The 26,486-nt window shown below is 41.8% G+C and overlaps 1 protein-coding gene across 3 annotated transcripts; it reads left to right on the top strand.

The window, feature by feature from the left end:
• The first annotated feature begins 1,106 nt into the window (after positions 1-1,106).
• Positions 1,107-24,893, top strand: LOC110076466 (sperm microtubule associated protein 2). Of its 3 annotated transcripts, XR_012085004.2 has the most exons (7): positions 1,107-1,210; positions 2,030-2,149; positions 15,883-15,929; positions 17,090-17,156; positions 21,040-21,166; positions 23,114-23,195; positions 24,120-24,893. XR_012085004.2 is itself a non-coding variant. In XM_072993728.2 (6 exons), exons 1-6 carry the CDS (start codon positions 15,495-15,497, stop codon positions 24,134-24,136), a joined length of 384 nt encoding a protein of 127 aa, XP_072849829.2. In that variant the 5' UTR covers positions 15,245-15,494; the 3' UTR covers positions 24,137-24,893. The 3 variants fall into 3 exon arrangements, 1 of the variants encoding a protein (XP_072849829.2); XR_012085005.2 differs by lacking the exon at positions 2,030-2,149 and having other exon boundaries at positions 1,111-1,210; XM_072993728.2 differs by lacking the exons at positions 1,107-1,210; positions 2,030-2,149 and adding an exon at positions 15,245-15,538.
• Positions 24,894-26,486: the final 1,593 nt, after the last annotated feature.

Raw genomic sequence — 26,486 nt, 5'->3', positions numbered from 1 at the left:
CAAAAATGATGATGCAAGGAAACACAGAATTTAAAAACTGTACTTTATTAAAGAAAAAGACAAGGTGGAGAAAAAGCAGAAAATGAAGATAGCAAACAACACTTTAAAAAAATAAGAAAAGGAAAAAGAAAAAATGCATGAATTTAAGATCTAATAGCTAGAACTATTAGAAGGGTTTTTTTAAAAGCACATACTGTAGGCTAATCTTGGGAGTACCCAAGTTTAAAGAGGGAGAGCACCATGGAGCTGAATGCATCAAATTTTCACCCACCATTTCAGAGCTGATACAGTTAATTCAACTATAATAACCTTAAAAACAGGCATAAGAATTTATTGTCACCGTCCTGGGTTACTTCGATTAGTAGGAAAGAAAGCGGGAGGAAAAAGTCTTGTCAACTCCCAGGACAGGCGGCGAGGCATCATGTCAGGGTCCGCAGCGAGGCAGCTCTTGCCGGGGAGAAGACCCCGCCGCAGAGCCTTCCTCGCAACGGAATGAGCCTCCGTGTCGGTGGAAGAGGCAGAGGCAGGGACGCGGGGCAGGTAAACACGGGCAAGTGTCATGCAGGATGATGGCGGGGAGGTTATCTGCATAACCTCCCCCAAGCAGCCTCATGGAGGAAATGGATGGACACGTACACACAGACATATACACACGCGCGCGCGCACGCGAGACGATCACAAACAGGCAGCACGGAGGGTGGGGGGTGGGAGAAGCACAAGCCCTCCGAACGTGGGTCACCTTGGCGTCTCCTCTGGAGGAGAGGAAGAGGCGGCGGCGCCGGCGGCGGAGGAGGAGGAGGAGGAAGAAGAAGAAGAAGAGGGTCCCCGCTTCCTTTCTAGGCAGCCGAGGGTGCTGTGGCCGCTCCTTGCCGGCTCATTGTTTGCACGGCGCAGGCAGGCACAGGGCAAGGAGGCAGCCGCAGTGCCCGCCGCCCTAGGCTGGGGAGCTTGGCAGAGAGAAGAGCCGGCGCAGGCGGCAAGCCCCTTCCTTCTCCTCGGTGCACGAGGTGCCCGCGTGCCGGGCATCCGGGAGAGGAAGCGCCGGCGCGCGCACCGCGGAGGGGCCAAGTCGCGGCGGGCGGGCGGGAGGCAGGCACGGAGGGAGGGGAAGGGAGGGGGAAGGAGGAAGGCGCGCCGCGCTTCGCCTCACCTCTGCTGCGTCGCCAGCCGCCGCCGCCGCCGCCGCCACGTGAGCCTCGTGGCATGAAAGGTAGGTTGGCGCGGGAGCGGCGCAGCGCGCGAGCCCCAAACCCGCGCGTCCCGGGGAGAGTCCGGGGCGGCGCGGGAGAGGAACACCTGCTGCGTCCTTCCCAGCGCGCAAGCGTGGCAGGCGCGGGACCCGGGACAACCTCGGTAGCTTCCGACGGCTGGCCGCCGCCCTGTCTCGGATGCATTTCCCCGACGGGATTCGCGCCGTCGCCTGGCCTCGCAAGCCCCCGAAATACAGTACAGTATTGTCTCCCCTCCGAAGCTGCCCAAGGCTTTTTGCTGCCTGAGGTGAAGTACTAAATGACAGCCCCCTTCACCTTGCTCAGCTCAGCGGGCACAGCAGCCGAAGCCAGCCGAGTTACTTTGGCACGTGAGGCGGGAAATCCCCAGAGGGCTTCTCCTCATCTGTGGCATTATAACAATGTAATAAAAATAAAGAAACGATTTGCTTTCCTTTCACGGCACGCTTGAACTTGCTGCCTGAGGCAGCTGCCTCATTCTGTCCCTTGGTAGGATCGGCCCTGCTCTTTACCTTACATACATTTTAAATATATGTTTCAAAGTCCTCCTAGCTAAGGAATTCTCTTTACCCCAGTGCAGCCTTTCTATCCTATAGGCGCTCACCATCAGAAAATGGAGGGGTGCATTTGGCTACAGGTTGCCACATGGACTACGCACAAAGGCAAAAGCAAAGAAGTCGAAAGTCCACTTCTGGTTGTGAAGATAATGGGAGGGATGTTAAAGTGGTGCAAGAGGGGAGGGCGGGTTTGCAATCCTTCCTGGAGGGTTTTAAGAGGGGCAATTCATTTTTCCCCTCCAGGGAAAGCCATTTTTAGAGAGGAGAGCCTGATGGGTTGGAGCCGCTTCTGCAAAACTGTCTTGGAGAGCTCGCTTGGCCCGCCTGGCTTAGAACCTGGGTGACGCCCAGATTGCTAGAAAAGTGAGTTGGAGTTTCTCCCCTTGTGTTTTGTTTGACATTTATGCTCCGTTACCCCATGCCCCTTCTTATATCCACCTATCCAGCATTAGAAGGAAATGCTTCCTTGGGGTTGGAGGGATAATTTGGCCGTGGTCCAAGTGTTTATACGCAGGAGGCCAGATTCCGAAATTTCAGGGTCAGCCATGCCTAGATTTGACAGAGGTACCCAAGTGATGCCTCTCATCCTAGAAAATGAGAGCATCGCCTCTTCAACTTTCTGTTTCTAGAGGGCTTCCATTCCGCCACCTCCACAAATCCAGGCAGCATCTCTAGTATGACATGCAAGCAAATGAGCTAATGAGCATGCAGATACAATATGCTAAATTAGCGTTGTGCTTACACTTCCTGCAGAGGTGGTGTTTAAGAAGAGATGTTTAAATATGATGAAAAATATGCAGTCTGAGGTTGCAGTGCGAGGCTGCAAGCAGGTTTCTCCATGTGCTTCCTCTTTTTATCTGCTTTCTTGTGCTATCATTGGAAATCTGGGCCAATGAAATAAAGAAGTGCTGGGTGCTTTGGGGAAATATCTGCATACCGCAGATTTAAAATGGGTTTAATAGTAATTATTTCTCCCCAGGGAACCCTAACAGTTGTAGCTGTGTGAGAGAACCTTTGGATCAGTTAATTTGCAGCACGATCACCATCATATTAGAACATCCAGGTTGGTGTTTTGAAAAGTGGAGTCAATAGCTGTGTAGGTATTTTTTCCTGAACACCTGATTTAGGAAGTGGATTTGGATCTCCCATAAAAAAGAGACTCCTTTGAAGAAAAGGGTACCTTTTATTAGGGGGTACTGTTCTGGTGATATTTCTGTATAGACCAGCATCTGTCAGTATAGGGATTAGCATCCTCTCTGTGTGGAAAGAGAGCCGGTGTAGTGCAGTGTAGTGTAGTAGATAAAGTGACAGAATAAGACTCAGGAGATATGGATTCAAATCCCTGCTTAACCATGGACACTCAGTAAGGATGGACAGTGATTAGTTCCTCCTGACACATCTTACTTACCTATATGGGTTGGCATATGTTGCAAGCAACTTGGTGGTTCTTATATAACATCATACATATTTAATAAACAGTTAAAATAAATTCCTGAAGATCAGGGTCCCAGATGAACTCTGGATATTTTTGAATATTTTTCATTAATAGGTGTGGTGGTGTGGATAAAGTGAAGGATTAGGACTCAGGAGACCTGGGTTCAATTCCTCACTTGGCCATAGAGACTCACAAGGGGGTAGGGCAGAAATGCTAAAATATACTATAGATATTTCACTTGCCTTGAAAGCCCCAGTGTTGTCGTAAATTGATTCCAACTTGATGGCACATAACACATGCACGCGCACTGGTTTGGGACTCTGTGTTTTGATCATTCGTTTTTAAGCTCTTGGGTACCTGTGTCTAAGCAGACAGTAGCAAAAATATAATGTCAGTCAAACACAGGAATAAATTAGCATAGCATTGGAATTTTGTTTGTACTGTATCTCCTTAGAAACAGGTATCTGTGCTAGATAAGATTGCATTCTTTAAGCAGTGAAATTTCTTGGTTTTGCAAGGACATCCAGATCCCTGCTCAACCAAAATGGCACACACGAAACTGACTAAAAATCAATACTGTCATTCTACAAATATTATTTGTTTTATACATTCATTCAACGTGTATACTGCCCAATAGTGTGATATACACTCTCTGGGTGGTTACCAACCAACATAAATAATCTACAAAATAGAACAATACCAATTACAAGCATCAACAGCAATAAATATTGTACATTGAACATGACACATCACATTAATAGAGTAGTAGTGGTGAAGGGAAAGTAGTGGGTTGGAAGAAGTCCAGCAAACAGCCAGAAAGCTAGTTTTCAACATTATGTTTGCATCCACTTTGTCAGGACATCAGAGTGTGGAAAAGCCACATGTTTGAAGAACAGTTCCCAGGATCCCCCAGCCTGCTTGGCTTGTGACTGTATTGTCACATGGATTCTGATGCTATAGCCCCTTAAAGCAACTTTCCCAAAATCTGACCATATTGCTGAAATTGTTTGAATTCTATAGACATCCCTCTCCTAAAAAAACATTATGAGTGGTTGTTTTTTTTTTTTTAAAGGAGACAACGTCGAAATGACTAGATAGGCAGGGTATAAATACAATAAATAAATAAATAAATAAATTTGAGAAATGTGGACAAAAGGTGAAAACAGAATACAGTGCTGTCTCGACTTACGAAATTAATCCGTATTGGAACAGTGGCCACACTCAAAATTTTCATAAGTTGAATCACCGTTTCCAATAGGAATGCATTGAAAACCATTTAATTCGTTCCGGCTGTTTTTCGTTCTTATGTAGAGGCGCCATTCTTAAGTCGAAGCATTAGTTCCCATAGGAACTAATGCAAACTGGTTAATCCATACTCTACCACTAGGGGGAGAATTTTTCTTCTTTTGACGTAAGATGAACTGAGGTCAAAAAAGGGGCAGGAAAGGAGGGAGGTAGAGGGAACCCCTTCTAAACAGAGCCTCTTTAAAAGCAAGCACATTTTAAACAAAACCAAGCACCTTTGAGTCTACAGTAAACTCCATTTTAAAGCCTGCCTGCCTGCATCAACAAGCACCACAGCCCCTCACAGCCCCTATCTAGTCAATTGTGACCACTCTAGCCGCCTAGAGTGGTCACAATTGACTAGATAGGCGGGGTATAAATGAAATAAATAAATAAATAAATAAATAAATAAATATTTTCTGATTTTAAAAGAGACAGACCTTGGAGCCACATATTAAACACACACGTTCTAAAACAAAAGAGAGGCCACAGTACACAAACCCTAGGAGCCACAGAATGCAAAAATAAATAAATTTTACATTTTAAAATTGCAGTCTAATTTTCACATTTAATTTTAATTTAATATTATACTCTACTTTTTACATTTTAAATCCACACTGTAAGACCCATCAGAGCACAAAAACATAACCCCCCACCTAGCCCTACCCCCCCAACAAGCTGCAAAAAACCCTGTACTGTACAGTAAATACTGTACAGTGTATGTACTCACCCAGAACAGGCTATCTCTGTTTTTTTTTTAAAAAATCAAAAATCCAAAAAATATTTTTTTAAAAAAAGCCAAAAAAATACAGTCTGTACCGTACAGTACCAGGTAGTACCAGGCAGTCTGAAGACTCCCTAACTGCTGGGACGAGCGAGGTAGCAGACAAGCAGCCTCTTCGCTGGCCAACGGTTAAAAGAAAGTTCAAATTTTGTGCTTTCCCCGCCTCCCCCGCATTTTTTTTCTTTCGTAACTCGAAGCTCCGGCCACAAGTCGAAGCAATATTTTGCGGTCAGAGCTTTTCTTATCTCGAAAATTTCGCAAGTAGGGACGTTTGTAAATCGAGGCACCACCGTAGTGATATTTTTCTTTCCTAGCAGGGCATCTGTTCTTCTAACAGCTGCATAACAGGCAGATATTCAACATGAGCATCCCTTCATTTGTCTTGCCTGATAACCCTTAACCTGTTGGACGTCTGTCTCATTTTCCATTGATAAAGGACAAATACTCCTGCCACTTCCTCATTGTTCTTGATGTTTATGTAAGCATCCTTATGAGAAGCAGTAAAGCTGAGAAAGTTATGGTCCTCAGTGTCCATCCTTGTTACAGGAAACTGAGGCAATTATACTGCATGAAATGAAGTGGGTTGGGGAGTTACCTACTTCTTGATTCATAAGCTTTCTGCCAGCTATACATGTTCTGTTTCTTCTGCTCAGATATGTACAGTGGTGCCTCGCTAGACAATTACCCCGCATGACAGTTTTTTCGCTAGACATTGACTTTTTGCGATCGCTATAGTGATTCGCAAAACAGTGATTCCTATGGGGGAATTTCGCTGGACAATGTTTGGTCCCTGCTTCGCAAACCGATTTTCGCTAAACGACGATTTTGACAGCTCCCTCCGCGCTCACAAAGCAGGTGTTTTCGGGACCTAAACTTTTCAAGACAGCGGTTTAAACAATTGATCAGCGGTTCGCAAAGCGGCTTTCCTATGGCCGTCTTCGCTAGACAACGACGATTCTTCCCCATTGGAATGCATTAAACAGGTTTCAATGCATTCCAATGGGGAAATGCTTTTCACTAGACAATGATTTCGCTAAACAGCGATTTCAGTGGAACGGATTATCATCATCTAGCGAGGCACCACTTGTAGTTACTCCAGATTTATCTCAGTTCTATTTTTATTAAGGAAATACAGTCAGTAGTCTTCCTTGAAGATAAGATGCTCAAAGTGCAGCAATGACTACCATAATAATATCTGTATGAATAAAAAAAACAGTACTTACAGGTCCATTAGCTAAAAGAATTCGAATTAGAAACTACAGGTTTCTATTTCTAGTCCCTTTCTATGCGAAACTATAGTCTTGTTTGTTTAATGCAGTTATGTACCACCCTTCAATTACATTATTTTTAGACTGCCTTATCAAAATATGCATAGAACTGAGGTACAAATATTAAACTAGGCTAAAATAAAGTCAATCACAATGTAAAACCTGCTATTAAAAACTGGTTAAAAGCTATGTTTAGAGAATGAAAAGAGAGCTAATGAAGTGAGCACCAGACGAGTCTTCTTAGGGAAGGATCTGCATCAAGAAGGTGCTGCCACCAGAAAGCTCTTCTCTGTTGCCACTTGCCTCACCTGGATTATAAGATCACCAACCTAAGAACCGCCACTGATGGCCTCATCACATGGACAGGCAGCTGCCTGCTAAAACAGGCATTAGTTGGAATTTGGGTAAATGAGTGCAAAATGTGAGCAAAACCTAGGTAATATGACAGCCCGATGCAAGGTGGAGGGACATTTTTGGTGGCTATCAAGGTGGAAAAGTGTCCCCATCCACTGTGGTAGTTCCAATAATTCCTGCTATGGATTGCATCCTGTACAGCTTTACTTACAATTCAGTGACATGGGGAAATTTTCCAGGCTGCATATTTTTCATCAGACGTATGAAAGGCACACTGCCACTGCTAGCCCATGGGGAAATTTTTCCTGCCCCTCCAACACCTTGTAATATATTTCCCCACACAAAGAAGTATAACAGTTCCAGGATAATTTAGCCAGCTTCTTGACATACACCAGCTCTAGCAAGCCTGATGTCCAGGCCTAAACTAAGATTATAACAAACGCATCAGCAAATCCATTAGTATTTTCAAGATGTGACTTTCTCTCTTCCTTCTGGTGGCTTAAAGCTGGTGCACAAGGCATTCCTCGGGCAGTTCAGGATCAAAGTTACTCCACCCCCTCTACATTTCCTGGCAAGATTAGAAGGTTATTTTTTAAAAAAATGTTGACAGATGACAGTTAAAAAATAGATGTCATCCACGTTTGGGTCCATTAAATTTGATTGAACTGGAGTTGCACTGTCTACTGCTATCTTTTGTCAACGATCCAAGTATTTTATTTAAAAGTATTTTATTTTTGATAAAGATTATGCATGGATTATTTGCAAAACTGATGTTAATGAAAATAACAACATCCAAATTGTTGTTGAAGGTAGGTATCTACAACTATAGGACACAGAGTGTCCCCTGTTTTCTCACACAGGAATTTATTCCTAATTTATAAAGTCTTTAAAACTCATTAACTGTTTGACAGCATATAATAATAACAACAGTGAAAGAGGGTGGCTTTAGACTTTGTGAGACCCGAATATTTTGTACGTGGTAATCCGTCCTCATTTCCAAAATGGTCTTGTAGTTCTTACAACCTCTAATGGTGCCTGTAGTTTTTTTTTGTTTTTTGTTTGGACTGGGCTAACTTTTCTGGGGCGGGATGACTGTCAATCTATCCAGCACTCACCAATCATTCCTTCCTGCCTTGGAATGCAAACAAAAGCCCCGCCTTTCTGCTGACCGTTCTTTATCCCTTTGTTTTGTCTGTTGAAGTCAGTTAGCAAGTTGGTTTGGTTGTTAGTTTGTTGTTGTCTGTTCACAAGGGCAAGTAATGAAACATGTTTATTCTATCTACTGCTAATGTCTCAGAGTGAGTTATTGAGACTCTTAAGTGCCAGAAGTATCTGAGGAACCTGAAGCTACAGTGGACCCTCTACTTACGGAATTAATCCATATTGGAATGGTGGCTGCAGGTCAAAAAGACTGTAGGTCGAGTCTCCATTGACCTACAATGCATTGAAAACCAATTAATCCTGTAACTGGCCGTTTTTGTTCCATTTTTGTTCCATTTTGGTTTTTTTCTGGTCTGTAGGTCGATTCTCTAGCTGTAAGTCGAACCTAAATTTTGCAGCCAGAGAAGTCTGTAATTCGAAAAGTCTGCAAGTCGAGGGTCCACTGTATTCTCCTTTGTGCTTCTGCTGTGTATCAAAAAGGGAAATTTTAACCAAAAATGCAATACTCTGCAACAAATTTTTCACAAGATGTAGATGAGAATCAGCCTGAAGAATTACATACAGCATGAAAGCAGGTGATGAATTGACAACTATTTATTACAGACAAGCATGTATAAATAAAGCCAGGAAAATGATGCGTTCTGTCTGACAGCAGTCTAGTTCATATCTGGAGTAAAGATCACAAATTATAAGAAGGGAAACAAGAAGCCTTGAAGTTTGCAATCAGTATGTATCATGTCGAGTGCAGACTGAGCTGGCACACATGCCATTTTGGCACAGCCTTCCTAATTATGGTGAGAAATATCTTGTGTTTCTATTAAAACTGTGGTAATTATTTCTAAATTTGCATCTATACATATGCATATTTCATGTAACTGTCATTTTGAGGACAAGATATTTCTTCTTATTTTGCTCTTATAGATGAGTAAGCGGCCAAGTTAAATGCCAGAACTCCCAAAATGTGAGATGAATAGCAACTGAAGTAGAGAAATGCATTTCCTCCTCTTCTCATTGCTTGATTCATCTCAGCCGACCTCCTGCTTGCTTTATCTTGAGCAGAGGTGCAGTTACAATGGGGGAGAGACAGAGAGAGAGAGAGAGAGAAGATGGCTTGCTGAATCTAATCCAACCTAACCATTGGTAACAATATCTGAGATCGCTAAGCTTTGTAGGTACTGTACAGTACTTGCCTTTACTATGTACGTATCTTGGATGGGGTGGGGGTGACAGAGAAACGTGCATTCTCATAACATTAGCAGAGTAAGGAGATATTGGTTAGCAGAGATACTTATGACACTATGATACTGAGAGAGTAAAACCAACAACTTAGTCTATTTACATATATATATAGACAATTGACATTCCTCTGGCAGCATAACATGACATGAAGCAACACACAGTGTAGGAAAAAGTGATCTGACTTACAGCAGATAAAGACGTTCATTTTACACATGGCTTATATACAGTTCTGTGACCAATCAGAAAATACATTACTTCATTTTCTGTTGCACAAATTTTCATCATGTACCACAGCTGTACAACATTAAGTCTTAATCCTTGATACCCACACCGGAATACAATCAGTACAATGACTCAGGTAAAATCAGCCATTTTAAATTTAACTATTTAAAATTAATATTTAATACATTTTCATATCAAAATCTCAATAGGTTATTTTGTGGACACGGATGAGGAGCCACCACCTGCTCCAGTCATGATTAGATTAGATTAGGCATCCTTTAGTCTCGAGAGACTATGGTAACGTGCTTTGAGTAGAGGTCTTGGAACAGCGTCTAGTGTGGCTGAGAAGGCCAATTTGAGAGTGACCATCCCTTCCATGCTGAAGACAAATACAATCTGTCCAGCTCCCTGGTTTTGCTGGTTTCGGGACTGTCTCTTTGCCTCGGCCTGATGGACAGGTGTCTCTTCAAAATGAGAGAGGCCATGACCCATGATCCAGTCATGACCCATCATTGAATTACCTACACTTTTAAAGGGGACACATAGAGGTGCCATAGCACTGCCTTGTATCGTTGAATTGCTGTGGACACAGCTGGGAGTTTTCTCATCCACACAAGACCTAGACACAGTTATAAAAGGGAGTAAGTAAAGAAGTGACAGACATGAGCACTATCAACTAAAAAACCTTGTGAGAACGATTTAATAAGCTTCTTAAATGTGTTATGCTCAAGATTCAGTAAAACGCCAGTGGGGACGCTGCAGCAGAAGCAAGGCACTGTTTCTGGCCCTGAACTCATAAAGCACTTCTTTTGGAACCCAACAAAAAGAGTAGGGTGGAGAAAAATTTTTATTTCCAGAAGGTTTATTTGTGTTACAGATTTTTTTTCCTGATTCAGTTATGTGAAACATATATTCTGCCTCTGGTAGAAATACTATTCATTCTATGTAGGAAGGGCTTTTTCTGTGGTGTCTCTGCGCTTATAGGATGCTATTGTGGGTGAGGCCCATCAGGCTGTGGCAGACCATTGTGTTCTTTTAAGTGAAAATGTTGTGTCCTTTTCGTGTAAGGGCATCTACCTAATCTAAATATATAATTTGTGTGTGTGTGTGTGTGTGTGTGTGTGTGTGTGTGAGAGAGAGAGAGAGAGAGAGAGAGAGAGAGAGAGAGATCACTGGAAGTCTGGAGGAAAGTAATTTTGGTGTGCCTATGCTCTGCTTTGTGGTCATCACATGTTGAGGATAATAATATACTTATGTGGAATGTAAGATTATGGCCAAAGGTTTGTTTTTGTTATTCAGAACCAAATATATATATTAATCTTCCTCAGGAGATGAAGGTCTGCTTTAGATTCCATGTGGAACTGCCATTGGTTTATCTTGGAGAGAGGTGAGCTTCAACTCTGAGGTCCATCCATTGGATTCTGCCTATTGCAAGTGACACACAGTTAAAACGGAAGAATCCTGAGCCCTGAAGTTTCTTTTGAGTACTGGAACTGAATGAACATCATAGAATGCTAAACCGTCTTCTTTTACTTAGGCTGACTGAAAATAGGAGCACAGGAATTTTATTACTGCTATCATAGAACATGTGGAAGTCACAAATCTTTTCCCATGAACTGTTAATCTCTGGTAAAATATGCTGGTAGGTCACCTAAGGTATCTTCTGGGCATCTTGTTTTATCCAGTGTAATACTAATGGATGAATATGGCCCTTCTCTATAAAAGATAAATCATGTCAAATAAGTAATCATGATGATTCTATTATCCTAACATTAATAGCTTTTCAAACAATCAAATATATATTCTGCTGATTCATTTAGGAAAATTAAGGCCAGTGGAAACAATGAAGTGGTAACGCATGTAGAATTCAGCAAGCTGATTTTTAAAATGTTGCAATAATGCCTTAAAAACATCCTTGTAAGCATTTCTGTAAGTGAAGTTTTCAAAAACTGAAACTCTTCAACATACAAAACCCAGCATTCTGCCAAATGTTAGGTAAAGGTAAATCTGTCTCTCTGTTCTATCCCAGTGTATTCCCAGCATTGAGTCAGCAGAGAGAGAGGAGGACATTTCCAGCCAGCACTTAACAAGCTGCAGACAGGTGCTGATTGGCAATTTCCTCCTCTTTCTCTCCCTCACTTTTTAATTGGTCTCCTAGATGCTGTACTGCAACTTTGTTCTGGCACTGACATGAAGCTTTATAGAAAAGAAAAGTGGAGAAAATAGGTGCTCAGTTGAAGAGAACTGATACCCCAGCTATTGCCCCTTTGCTTCAGCACCACCCCGCACACCCATGTACAAGTGTCTGTTGATTTTTCTACAGCAGCGCAAGCAGTCACACCACCTGAAGTGATGCAAATACATTTGCTTTGCAAAAAAAAGGTAGAAGCTGTGGAGGAAAAAATACAGATTAGGAGGGGAAAATACCAGCCTGATTCATACTGACTTGTACATGCAAGCTGATGTCTAGGGGAGCATAAACAAAGGGTTATTTCCCCAAACCACACATAAAAGACTATACATACAGGCAGTCATATCAGGCTAGGAAAGATAGGGAAGGAGCAAACAAACACAAAGCCCAGCATAGCAATGAATAAAGCCAGAAAGTTCCAGAAGAACATCTACTTCTGCTTCATCGACTATGCAAAAGCCTTTGACTGTGTGGACCACAGCAAACTATGACACGTCCTTAAAGAAATGGGAGTGCCTAATCACCTTATCTATCTCCTGAGAAACCTATATGTGGGACAGGAAGCAAGAGTTAGAACTGGATATGGAAACATTGATTGGTTCAAAATTGGGAAAGGAGTACTACAAGGCTGTATATTGTCCCCTGGCTTATTTAACTTATATGCAGAATACATCCTGCAAAAGGCCGGACTGGAGGAATCCCAAACCGGAATTATGGTAAGACTGCCAGAAGAAATATTAACAACCTCCGACATGCAGATGATACCACTCTGTTGGCAGAAAGTGAGGAGAAATTAAGGAACCTTGTAATGAGGGTGAAAGAGGAGAGTGCTAAAAACGGTCTGAAACTCAATATAAAAAAAAACTAAGATCATGGCCACTGGTCCCATCACCTCCTGGGAAATAGAAGGGGAAGATATGGAGGCAGTGACAGATTTTACTTTCTTGGGCTCCATGATCACTGCAGATGGTGACAGCAGCCCCGAAATTAAAAGACACCTGCTTCGAAGGAAAGTGACAGCATCTTAAAAAGCAGAGACATCACCTTGCCAACAAAAGTCAGCGTAGTCAAAGCTATGGTTTTTCCTGTAGTGATGTATGGAAGTGAGAGCTGGACCATAAAGAAAGCTGGCCGCCGAAGAATTGATGCTTTTGAATTGTGGTGCTGGAGGAGGCTCTTGAGAGTCCCCTGGACTGCAAGGAGAACAAACCTATCCATTCTAAAGGAAATCAACCATGAGTGCTCACTGGAAGGACAGATCCTGAAGCTGAGGCTCCAATACTTTGGCCATCTCATGAGAAGAGAAGACTCCTTGGAAAAGACCTTGATGTTAGGAAAGTGTGAAGGCAAGAGGAGACGGGGACGACAGAGGATGGGATGGTTGGACAATGTCATTGAAGCTACCAGAATGAATTTGACACAACTCTGGGAGGCAGTGGAAGATAGGAGAGCCTGGTGTGCTCTGGTCCATGGGGTCATGAAGGGTCGGGCACGACTAAATGACTAAATGAATGAAAGAAGCTAGCCTGTTATCTCCGCTGCTTTAAAACCTTCCCAAGCTTCCAATGCTTGGCAGGCAAATATGACAGTCATCTATGGAGCCATGTTTAGAACAGGATCCTTCACTCATTTCCTCATTCACACATCTTCTGGTCTTCTCTGAGTGGGAGACGTAGAGGCCAGCCAGGAGGAGATTCAGAAGCTAGATGGGAACCAGAGAAAGTGAGCCAATGAAGCTTGAAGTGACACATTCCCTTGTTGTAATTCAAGCAACTTTTGTCGTGGGTCCCTACCTGTTTCTGGGTATTAGGAGCCACTGTTTGCCTGCTCCATGTATGTGCTTTGCCATCTTTAAGCAGCATCCCCCAGGTTTCTTACTGTGTGGATATGCTGGCTGTGTGGACATTTGCACTGCACATGGTACTGACAGCAAGAAACTCATTAGCCCCCCCTCCCCCTTCCTCGCATGGCTTTGTGTCTGTCTCTCCTGTATCTGTTCAAGCAGCTTGACAGCTACCAAAAGGTGAAGTTGTGCCCAGCAGAGGAATATAAACTAAAATAATATCAACACCTGTTCCTCTCCTGTCTGTCATTTAGCTTTCCAAGACACAGGCTGGGACAGGACGATTGAGAATGTCATTTGTGTGTCTTTTTTGTTTTTTTGGAAACCACTTGAGACTCTGATGCTATTCAGTAAAAGCTTTCAAATTGTTTTCTTCTCGTCTTTGTGTTTGGAGCACCGATACCCTAATTTGTTTATTTATTTTACTGTAATTCCCCAGATCCCCTAGCAATAAATGCTGTGGTGGAAAACACATTTGACTGAATTGATGTTCACTATAATCTAACAGGGCTCCCTCGCAGAATGTTCTCACACTTCTTTGGATGTTCCTAGAGTGCAATGTAGGTCTGAGGTCTGCAGGGGCTCCCCCAGCAACAGAAGACATGGTCACAGTCCCCATGGCAACAGCTGTTTGCATCACTGCATTCTGTTAAACCGTGTGGAGACTTTGGACCGGTTGGTATTGGGCTTGGGGGTGGGTCAGAAGGAGCAGAAAACAATCAGTGTGTGAGAGAAAGACAAAGACTGAAGAACTGGCAAAGCAGTCCTTTGTAGCCATCTGTAGTGGGAGTGCAGGGAGGAAGGGCGGCGATGTACCGGTTGACGGATTGATACTGATGGTTTGTGGGAACCTTTCCCTGCCCTTGGAGAGGTTGTTTTGGCTCCTTCCATGCACCTACCTCATTTCTTTTGAATCCATGAACCATCGTCATAATGTGAAGCATAACCTGGGTAACCAATTCAATATAGGAATTATAATGAAATTTTAGGACACATTACAACATTCAGCAGAAGAGCCAAAGATTATTTTCAAATGTGTGTTAATCATGTTTTTCACAGTGATAAAATAGAACAGGTTTGGCAGTCATTCAAAACTTTCCTAAAATGAGGTTCTACCTATCTCCCCTCTTAAGCACAAATAAGTCTTCCCCTCTGGTATATAATGTAAATCCCTAAAACAGGTGGGTTTAAGGTTTGGCCTTTTGTCAAATGCCAGGACAGTGCTAGCCATATAAAACGTTTAAAATAAATAAACAAACAAAATGAATAGGCAGTTTTCACTATAGATAATGTAAATATGGCTTGATGATTATTTTTGTAGCTTACATTGCTATGGTCGTATGGATCTTTCCCATTCTTGGTCTGAGTACACTCAAAAATGTCAGTTCTGTTAACAAACACAGCTATTTATGTTTTGTTTTGTTTTAAATCTATATCTTCTTGGCATTTCAAGAACATTTCCTTTGGATAGTACCCAGGTAGCAGAACAGAACATTTTTTTATATCAGGGATGTACAACCTGTGACCTTTGGGATGATGTTAGACTGCAAGTCCTAAAACTCCTCATCTTTGTCTTTTTTAAAGAAAAAACAAGCTGGAGGGCCACAAATTGCCCACTCTCATAATTAAACTTATTTATAAAAATTGCTCTTTTCCCCCTTCAAAACCTTCCTTCCCAAAGCATGGCGCTCAGAACCTGAGATCTGTATCTGCTTGCCTTGAGGGACAAAGAAGGTTCATCATACCTGAGTCTCCTGCTAAAAAACCTGACTTTGTGGACAACCATATCCCAGGACAGCCCTCAAACGTTGGTCTATCATCTACTAGTATAGTTATGCCTCCTAGAAAGAATACAAGGCTCCCAAGCTGGTAGCCCTTACAACTCATGGCTTTGGAATGGGATTAAAGAAACTACATCCCTGTCAACATGCTTGACCAGCCGAACGAACGAAAACCACTTACCTTTACCAGGTATGGATCTGGTTTGCATAGTTTTATCCCAATGGCAGCAGGGTTCCTTAATGTTGCAATGAAATGTCAAGCTTGCGTTGCATTCCTGACACTGTCATCTCCAGTTTCCAAATAGGGAGTTGTGGTGCAGCTGCAGTAAAACCGCTTGAATTAATAGTTTTAGCATAAAGCATTCGACCATAAAATACTGCTGCATCAGAAGTTAGTCATCCATAACAGAAATCACTATACTTTACTTGGTGTAAAAGTAATAGTATAGCTACCTAGAAACACATCAGAACTTGCATGAAATGAAGAGTAGAGGTATTTTGCCAATGCATTCAACATGCATTTTCTCACTACAGATTAACAACTACCGTATCGTCAACAAACCGTCGATTCACAGTTCCTGGTGAGTAGTTTACTATGGGTGCACTGATCAAGCTCTGGAAGCAACAAGACAACAACAAAAAGATACCATGAAATTGAAATGACAGAGGTTTATGGCACCTTAAATATGAGTAAGGGTGCAATCAGATAGCTGCAAACAAAGTGTCTGATTGTACTGCCAAGTGTGGCTTTAATAGAAGCAATCTCCCTTTCTGGGGAAATAATCCAGCCCACCTCTAAAATGTTGAAGCATGGATCGGAGTTGAGCTGGAGCACATATACTTGTGCATCATGAGCTTGCTCCCCAAGTGGTCCGAGTTGTCGTCATTCTCTCTCTGATCACACCCTAAGTTTTATTTAGCAGACGTTTCCATGGATTGTAGCCCATTCCTTCTGAGGCATCTAAAGAAATGGACTACAGTCCATGAAAATGTATGCCTAATAAAACTTATTTTGAAGGTGCCACGAGATTTATTTGTAGTTTTTGTTGCAATGGATTAACATGATTCATTGCTTGGTAATTTCATTATATTGAAGCACTTACACGGGAAGATTGACCAGGTCAATGGTTGGAGAGGCAGTTAGTACTTGAAACAGGAGGGATCAGGATGCTGGCCAGTGGCTTCCTTTGGGGCTCAGAACTAGCGCTTAGTGGCTTCCCATGTTGCCAGGCTGAAACACAAGATCAGTTCTACCTTAACTATAGAGCCTTTCTCATGGTCCACCATGGTTTAATTTGAAGGTTCTCATAGATAGTTAAAAGAGAAATGTTCCAAGTCAGAGAAGCCCCTCCTCCTCAGCTCTACCATCTCCTCACCAGAGGTGTCAAGAGCCCCTTCACCAACACTAAGCAATAGCCATAGAGGGAGGTCATAACTCTGTGACAGAACACACAATCATAGTTGCAAACAGTCCCAAATTCAGTTCAATCTCTAGCACTACCAAAAGATTCTCAGGGAGCAGAGCTGAGGCAGGACCCTTGCTGAGACCTAGAAAGAGGCAACATTTCCAGGCAAAAGAAATAACCTTTTGGTGCGCCATTAGGTCCAAGATTAGGCAACATGATTTGCTCTTATGCAGGGAGGGCAAGGTTGTGTTCCAGACATGGGAGTGGTCATTGTAGTCATATTGCTGTTTATCAAGGATAAGGATGAGGATGTTAATATAATCTCTCTTTTGTAGCTGTATCTCATAGGTTAGAAGAGCTGTCTCAGTCCAAAAAGGCTCATTCGGATGTCAGAAAACCAAGGTGAGAGAGAATACAAAGATACTTCATTCAATCAAGAAGGAGTTCCATGGGTGGCCAAATGTGGTTGTAATGACAAAAGTAACTTGGTATGCACATATATGTGAAGATCTTAAAATGAACAGCCAACTCTTGAGCCAACATTTTTAATGTACAGTCGTGCCCCGCTTAACAATTACCCCGCATTACGACGAATCTGCTTCACGACAATGTTTTTGCGATCACAATTGCGATCGCAAAACGATGGGATTTTTTCGCTTTGCGAAGATCGGTTCCCTGCTTCCGGAACTGATTCTTTGCATTATGACAATCAAAATAGCTGATTGTCGGGTTTTCAAAATGGCCACCGGGTGCTCAAAATGGCTCCCCGCTGTGCTTAGGGACGGATTCCTCGCTATACAGGCACCGAAAATGGCCGCCGTATGGAGGATCTTCACTGGATGGCGAGTTTTTAGCCAATTGGAACGCATTAACCGGGTTTTAATGCGTTTCAATGGGTTTTTAAAATTTCGCTTTACGATGTTTTCGTTCTAAAGCGATTTTGCTGGAACGAATTAACGTTAAGTGAGGCACCACTGTACTGCAAAAGTGTTTCAGGGCAAAATAAAGAAGGTGCAGGTAGTTTTCTTGTGCATCACCCCCAACTTCCATCTCTACCCCTGCAGTATCAAATAGTATTGCGATCTCTGCATTGTAGTCGTGCTTTGACTGTATTTAAATAAAGATCTGGAATGTATGCTATCCTACCTGGTTTGCTAGTGGTGGAGCTGAACTGTTGAATTAGAGATTGCCTCTGGTTGTAATGATATGGAGGTGGGGTTCACAGATTGAAGCCCTGGGATTTCTCAGGAGCATGGCCTATGGCATCATCTGCCATGCCTGTCAGACTTCTCTGTTTCTTTTGATGAAAGCCAGCAGAGACAAAAATACACCAGGTGTCAACCACTAAAAGTCTGAAAGGTTTCATTCACAAAATTAAAAACTTATTTTGGGATCCAAACTGCAAGAATATACACATTTTAAAGGCCTATGAGAATATATATTTTTCCTTCCAGTGCCAGAAAAACATTGCTGTATGGGCATTTCACTAAGAAGGTCTCACCACACCTCAATATCCAAGGACATGCAGAATGGGGCTTCTGGTGAATGGGGTGGCCATGTATCCTAAAGAACAGTTCCCCCTCAGTTCCTGCTGTTGTGAAGTGCAGCACATTTCTATTCAGTTCAAAAAACCAACAAAATATGAAGTGGCTTGATGGCACGTAATGAAATTCAATGATTTAAAAACATCACTCTTGTATTCATTATTCAAAAAGCTAGGAAATGGCCCAGTATTGCTGCTCAATATTATGCCCACCTTGCCAGCAGAAAAAAAGGATGCCAAATTTTATATAGCAAATGGCAGCCTGAATGCTGACAACACTCATGCCAGTAGTCAAGATGGTCTACAGGATACTCTCTTGTGCTCACTACCATTTCTTCTAGGCCTTTTCATACCTAGAGAACTTGTTGAAAAGCAGCACTGACTATTGCTTTGTGTTTGGGTGAAGAAGTCGTTAATTGATGAAAAAGGAGTCAGGCTCTGGGATTTTCATTTGGCTTGGTGTGTCTTTGTGAATGGTAATAAGTGCAAGACAATATCTTGTAGACTATCTTGACTGCTGTCATTGTTGTCATCAGTTTTCGGACTGCCCTTTGCTATGTAAAGTTTGGCATCCTTTTCCTGCTGGCAATGCAGACATGATATTGTACAGGAATATTGTGCCATTTCCTCGTGTTTTGAATCACTGGTACAGAAGTACAGCATCCCACATTCATAAATTGGAAGATTTTTTAAAAAAAGAATTGGATTTCCTGGGTTTTTAATATAGAGGTTTAAGTACTGTATTTGCCAGTGTATAATATGACTTTTTTTTGCCCTGAAAAACATGCCTCCAAGTGGGGGGGTTGTCTTATACGCCGGGTGCACTTCAAAATTCAAAAGCAACACACATGTACTCACATACACACACAGATACACACACCCACACACTCACACAAACAAGGGGGGTAGCTAAAGGCTGCCGCACCCCCACGGACCAGCCCTCTTGATTGTTCCTTACTTAACGACGCTTGCGCCATGGTGCGGTGGCAAAACCGCACCGCCGCAGCAAGAAGTCAGGTCAGCAAGTTTTACTTTAAAGAAAGAAAAAATGCTACTCCTTAAAAGCAAAACCCCCCAATGAAAGCAAATTATAGCTACCCGACCTGCTTAAACAACCAGTCAAACCCAGAAGGACAGCCGATGCTGTCCTTCTTCCAGCAAACCCTCGCTCTCTCACAGCGAAAGGAACCAAAAGCGGCAAAACGAACTCTCCCCATGATGCAGCCAAAGCAGAATCACGGATGCGGAAGAGGGGGTAGTCTTATACGGCAAGTATATAACAAACTCTATATTTTAAGTGGAAATGTTGGGAGGGGTTGTCTTATACGCCCAGTCATCTTATACGCCGGCAAATACGGTATATATAAACTACATACAAATTTCAACAGCAACTTCCCTCAGTTAAAGGATCTCAGAAGATGATTGCATGATCTGTACAGTGATTTTTGGGGAAGGGTAGAACCAAGAACAGCTGGGATGTGGCAGCAGTCCATCTGTGCCAAAATATTTTGAAGGGCTGTTTTGGGCTTAATGAACCAGTGAAGCAAAAGTGTGAGTGAGTGCAACACACACACCAGAGAAACATGCACACCCCTTAACCTCTCAGGCAAACTAATGTTACCTTGCTCACTCTGTAGGATGCAGAAAAAACCCTCCTATCTTCTGATTTCCAAACCCTTGCTTTACAAATGTGTTACGTGCATGTTTTCTAAAATATGTCCCTTCGTCTTCTGAAATAACAAAGAAGGGGTTAAGAATTAGCAAAGATTGACACTGGAACCCAAAGTCAAAATAATTTATACTATGTAAAAAGATGGACAGTAAAGAAAGACAGAAATCAGTTCATGTGAAATGTGGTGTTGGAGGTGAGCCGTACAGATACTGCAGGCTACCAGAAAGGTAAATAAATAGGTGCTCACTCTGGTAGCCTGTGGTATCTGTAAGGCTCACCTCCAACACCACATTTCACATGAACTGTCCATCTTTTTACATAGTATGAATAATTTTGACTTTGGGTTCCAGGATCAAAATTTTAGATATTGTCTATTCTGGCTTATGGTGATGTTTTCTGGTTTTTCCCTGAGGAGACTATTTGATATCAGAAATCCTAAAAGTTTATTGAAGATACATGGCAAAATATCCCCTTCTTGGAGGACTGTTACTCTATAAAGTTCTTTAAAGGAAAGCTTCAGTCTGTTTCTGTGACCTTTCTTTCTATATAGCTCCCTGTTCCACCTATGAATGTACACAATGTTTTATTTCACAAAGCTCTTGATGGCTAGTCTGTACCACATACGCTCAGCTTTATAACAAAGTAGCTATTATTCCCTTTTGAAAGGCATTTTTTTGAGGATCTATATTTCAGCCCCTGCAAACCAGATTCTTTCCAAATTAAAAAAAAGTGGATGGAGTTAACCATTGTCTTTCACAATAAGCAAGATTGGTCTTTTTAATTTATATGAGCTGTTTTAAAACTGAGGATGTTTAGAGTTGCCTATTTCTGAGTGCAGAGGCCATTTTACTTTTTTAAAATCATAACTTGAAAATCTTTTGCCCAAACTTTTCCAAATTTGGCACAGAGTAAAAGATACATTTAGTTCTGGCTGAATGACCCAGTGTAATGGATGTATACATTGCAGCTGTCTATTAGCCTGTGCAAATTTTATTTATACAATGCTTGTGTGTGTGTTTGCTTAAATAACCTTTTTTTTGGTTGCTATTTCTGCTTCATTGATAAATCAGATCTACTCCTGAATGGTCTGTGGCAGTCTCAGCTATGAGAGCAACGGCATCTCCTAGATTGAAGGAACTGGCACAGCCCCGACCTTACCCAGCTGGTTGGAAGTTCCATCGCTCCCCTTATTCTGTGGTATTTACATTCTTTGCCTGTCTGCCTCCTTTTGGTCTCTGCAATCCAGGCCCTCTGTCTTTTTCATCCCTGCTCCCTAAAAGAGATGTATATTGTTTATTTTACTATATAAATGTGTATCAGACCTTTCCTCCAATGAGCTAAAGGTAGGATACATTTTCTGGCCACTTCATCCTAAGACAACCCTGTAGAGAAGGTCAGGCTGAAAGTCACTGACTTAAACCAAAGTCACCCCATGAATTTCATGACTCAATTGGAACTTTTGTGTCCCAATCTAACGCACTAAATGCCACCCCATATTGAATTTCAGATCTTTTACTGTAGAATTAGGGATTAATTTAAGATGGATTGTGTAAAAACCATTCTCTGCAGCACCTTTATGGCAGCTAGTCATATCCTGTGGAAATGATATATATTTGCGTTGTCCTCGTGTCTCCCAGTTCACTTGGGAGGTTGGATTGGTATATTGGGATGGATCCTGATTATGTCCATGGTGATCTGGGTTCTGCCTGATCTCATTTGTACTCTGGATCTGAAATAATTTTTCAGTTCAAACTACAAGGATCTCATAGACTTGCATTGGAAAATCAAAGCCACTCTTTTTGTGTTCTTGTACATGAGATTATGATAAGTTATAGAACCTAAAGAAGGTGATAAATATGCCAAATTTCAAACATCTGGTTCCAAATATCACCTTTAAAGCTTGATCCCTGCAGGCACTGTGGAATTCTGGCTTCAGATTGCATGTTACAACTCCTACAGAGCAAAGCCCATTTTCCCACCTTCTCTTCCAATAACTCATTCAAATGATCTTTCCACACAGTCTGGCTTTGCTACCCTCATTTTACATGTTCAAATCATGGAATCAATCTGAACAGAAGCTGCGATCAGACAGGCATTTAGCCCACTGTTTAGTCAGCTATAGGAATGGGTTGGTTCTCTCCTTTTTCTGGTGATCATATGACATAATCATTGGCGCGAACCAAATTGACCACAGAGGGTTCCTATCTGCATCTTTCTGGGCTTCTACTTTTTTAGTGCAGTTAGGATTGCTCCATTTTGGTTTGCTTTCAACATGTGCGGTTGCTGGAAATGAACCAAAATGAGGCTAGCAGCTATCAAGTTGTCTGTCACTATCAATTTGTCATAAAAAGATAGCCACTTCAGGATACTGGGAAATTATAAACGCTTGCAGACATGCAGGGAGGTGAAATTTGTTTTAGACTGTAATAGGGCATTGATGAAGTGGGAGGAGACTTGTCTTAAACCTGCCCACAGACAAATCCATGGCGAAAACCTTTAAGATAAGTCATGAAAAGAAAAGGAAAAAAAATTCCCCTCATTGCCTCCTCCTGTATCTCCTGTGTCCTAATCTAACACTCCCCTCTATCCTTCCATGGAGCAGAGGAAGTATTTAATTTGCCAATATCCTGAAGTGGCTGTCTTCTTACGTCATATACCGATATAGCAAATTGACAGCAGAGAAAAACGGAAAAAAGATGATTGCTTGAGGTGTGTATTCCATTTGGATGCAAGGATCTAGTGACCCTGTTCAATCCAGCCCTTTCCAATTGAGTCCATGTAGACATCCCCAGACTTTGTTTTGCTCAGAACTGGATCTACTTATTCTGCTTCTTTCTTGATCTTAATCAAAATGGTCTGGATCAGGTTCATTGATGAGGTATTTGATTGAAGCCAGGGCACAACTGTTATTTTTAAATGTATATTGTATGCTTGCTTACTTGCTTGTTGCAGAGAGATGGGATATACACTAGAAATAAAATGAAAAGCACAGTTTGCTGAGCCTTTCCAAGGAATATTTGGTTGGTTATCTGAATCTCCATGTCACCTTGCATCTTGCTTTTTGGTTGCATCACTTTTGGTGCATAGACATAGAGAGGCACCTCACAATGCACAGAACAGAACAACATCTTATCTTGCTTTCAGGTGACTAAAGCAGCACTGTCAGCTTTACCTTCTGAACGGATTACTGTTCTTGCTAAGCCAAGAGTAAGAACAGATGCAAACAGTAAGTTATCTGTTTTTGACCTTCACATTACAGCTGACATAGGTTTGTTCTTCAAACCACTCCCGCTGCAGCAGATTTAGGAAGGTGCTCAATACTTTTAAGATTGATAGTGCTAAGTTATGTTGTTCCTGAATCTATCTCTTGTAGGACTGAAGACTTCTGAAGGGGCTGGAGAATTTAGGGAAGAGATTTGGATGCAACACAACATCCTTGTTTGGAACCGCTGCATCCAAACTTAGCATAGTTAACAGTGGCATCCAGACTCCAATAGAAGAGGGATGAGAAGGAGAAAAGTGTCCCTCCAGATCACTGACATATAGAGGAATATATATGTTCTCTTTCCATTCCAGACTTTCTCCAAAAGCTCAAAGAAAAGTCACTATAACCATTTACCAATACAAAACTGTGAAATAGCTTAGACTTTGAATTAATGATGGGAACTTCTATATGTATCTCTTGCTCTTCTAATTTCTGCTGCATTGGAATTCTGTTATCTGTTGTAATTGATCAGGGATTCTTTTCCAAACTTCTGTCTACTTCCCCTTCACCATGAGCTCCAGTCTTGGAGAAAGAGATCTAATCTCTGAACTTCTCTGCCATGGGGAGAGAGATCTGTGCTCCTCTCCTATCTGATATTGCAGGAGGGGAAGAGAGATGGGGTGTAGGGTATTGGGACTAATGATGAAGTGGCAAAACAGGGAAAGCTCCGAATCTGCAATCTACAGACTCTGTTGAGAACTGAATTACTTAGAAGGTAATTCAGATCCTGCTCTTAATGACCTATAATTCAAATTCTGGTAGATGACTTAATACTCCCCTGAATGTTTGAAAGTCTAATACTTAGTTTAGTCTTCTTTTGTGGAACAGTTGCCACTATTAAATTTATCTCCAATCCCAAGTTGCTTTCATTTTATTTTCTTGCAGCAGTGCACACAAAATAATTCAAGGAGCTGTTGTTGGATTTCAGAAGTTTTGTGAACACTTGAAGCCCTGGACCTACATCTCTGATTATGGCAATTCTTGCTGAGTTTCGAAGGCTGATGTCATCTATGCTCGCAGTCCACACATTCTTGAAATTAGCCATGCAGTTGTTTGAGTTATATGGTCATTGCACATCCTTGACTTTGGCCAGTTTAGGGACGTGATTAAAGGATCCTGCACACATCATATGGCTGTGGCTGTGATGTTTCATAAGTTTGAAATACCTCCCAATTAGTCTACCATTTACTTGCATGAACCTTTGGTCATCCAAAGACATAGGTTTTATCACAGCTTTGAGGTGCTCCTCTGTCTTGCAAGAAACCATGTGTTAACTTTGATTTAATCAAGATACATCGAGGCAAGTCTGAGTTCCAACACCAGCTGTGATCCTAATTTATGAATGGTGTAGTGATCACCCTGCTTTGGGTCAGGTAGAAGATTATTTGCATGTACCAATGAGAGCAGTTGGGAGGCGGAGCCAGAGAAACTAGAAGGGAGGGGTGAGTGAGAGTCTAGTCAGTTCAGTCAGAGACAGAGTTTGGGGGTTTGAGGCAGAGAGAGTGTTTAAGGAGTAATTAGTCAGAGTGTGACCTGTATTAATTAAGATAGAAGAGGTTAAAGTAAAATACTGAAGCTTTGTGCAACTTTAGGAATGTGCTTAAGAACTATTCCTAAAATAACTTGTAATCAATAAACCTGTTTCTGTTTAAAAATTCAGTACTGAATGGACCTCAGTCTTTCATAGGAAATATAGGTTGATTAAAGAGATCAACTGGTGGCAGAGTGTTAAAGGGCGTGTTGGGATACTTGTGTGAGCTCTGTGTTTGGTGAAACAAAGAGGGGCCATGGGGTAAATGCCACAAATGGACTTTGTGAGCTTACTGTGATGAAACTGAAGGTACAAAATAAAATATTCATTCAGGTTTCCCTTCATTGACTCCAATTTCTCCTGAAGCTAGTTCCTCATATTCTATGTGACCTCAGGTTTTATTTCCCACCATCTCTTAGATTCCTCCCTGTCATCATCCTTTCCTCAATGGAGTGTCCCAAGGAAAGGTCTCAGGCCAATCCATATTGACTATGCAGGCTAAAAGTAGTAGTTTATTTATTACTTAGTTATTTTTTTTTCTATCCTGCCTTTGTTCCAGTGAGATGAAGATAGCATATGTGGCTCTCCTTCTCCCCGCTTGTGAACTAGGCCAGGATGAGACAGTATGACTGCCTCAAAGCCAACCAGTCGTGGCTAATTGGGGATTTGAGCCCTGGTCTTTTGCATCCTAGTTGAGCATTTTTTTTAAAAAAAATCTAGAACGATGCAATTACTTACCCCTGATTGACTTGGAAGGTTGTATGTTAATCCCACAACATGGCTTTGGGATAAATAGTGTCCTGAGTGAAGAGTGTCTTCGATGACCTTCCATAGTCAGTTTCGCAGGGTGATCTGGAGAATTTATGAAGTCTCCTGTCCTGGTCTGTCACTCTATCCACTACACCACACTGGGTACCTGATTCAGAATATCTTCTCCAAATTCTAAATCCTCTCTGGTACAGCATTAACTTCAAGTTTAAATTAATTCCCCGCCACCCCACAGTGATCATAGGCATCAGTCATAGGAAATATTTTGGAGCCTTTAGAACAAGATGGCTTCCAAGTTTTGAAAGTCCATATGGTTGCAACCATCTGAGACACCCTCATGTTCTTTACTGTTGTGAGTAATCAAGGTTTAAATTGGTTTGGAAGGGACTGCCAAGCTGAGCAATGAACAAATATCTCTTCTTCCAGTTATCCCTTCCACCCAAAATGAAGAGCACCGATAATGAACATGTATAGAGGCAAAGCAATAGCAATGGAAAATTGGGGGTGGGGGAGAAGAAACAGTGATAAATAGAAATAATTTGCAGCAGTGATAAAAAGCCTGGAATAAATTTATTTGCCTTAGAGACTCAAGACTTATTCATTTGTTTACTTCCAAGCCACCATTACATCCAACTTAAAGATCAGCTTTGAGCAGAAAGAGGATTTAAATTAAGAATGAAATAGTAAGACAATTGGCCAAATAAGCCTGAATGCATTGTGTTAGGTTTAATAAGTCACAGATAAATCTGGAATGCCTTCCACGTTTATTACAAACATAAAAGATTAATTTTATCATACTGTATTCTAAAAGCTGGATGATGATTGTTAGCGTAGTAATTCTTGTCTGGCAATAATGGCCCTAATAGATATGATGACAGTATCACATCAATCAATCTCTTGTCTCCTTAAATTTGTTCAAATGGTAGCTTTCTGGGCAATGTGTGAGAGGGGAG

This window comes from Pogona vitticeps, chromosome 3 (assembly GCF_051106095.1).
Source record: "Pogona vitticeps strain Pit_001003342236 chromosome 3, PviZW2.1, whole genome shotgun sequence".
NCBI lineage: Eukaryota > Metazoa > Chordata > Lepidosauria > Squamata > Agamidae > Pogona > Pogona vitticeps.
Note: the sequence above shows the minus strand (reverse complement) of the source record. Positions and strands in the feature narration are given on the sequence as shown.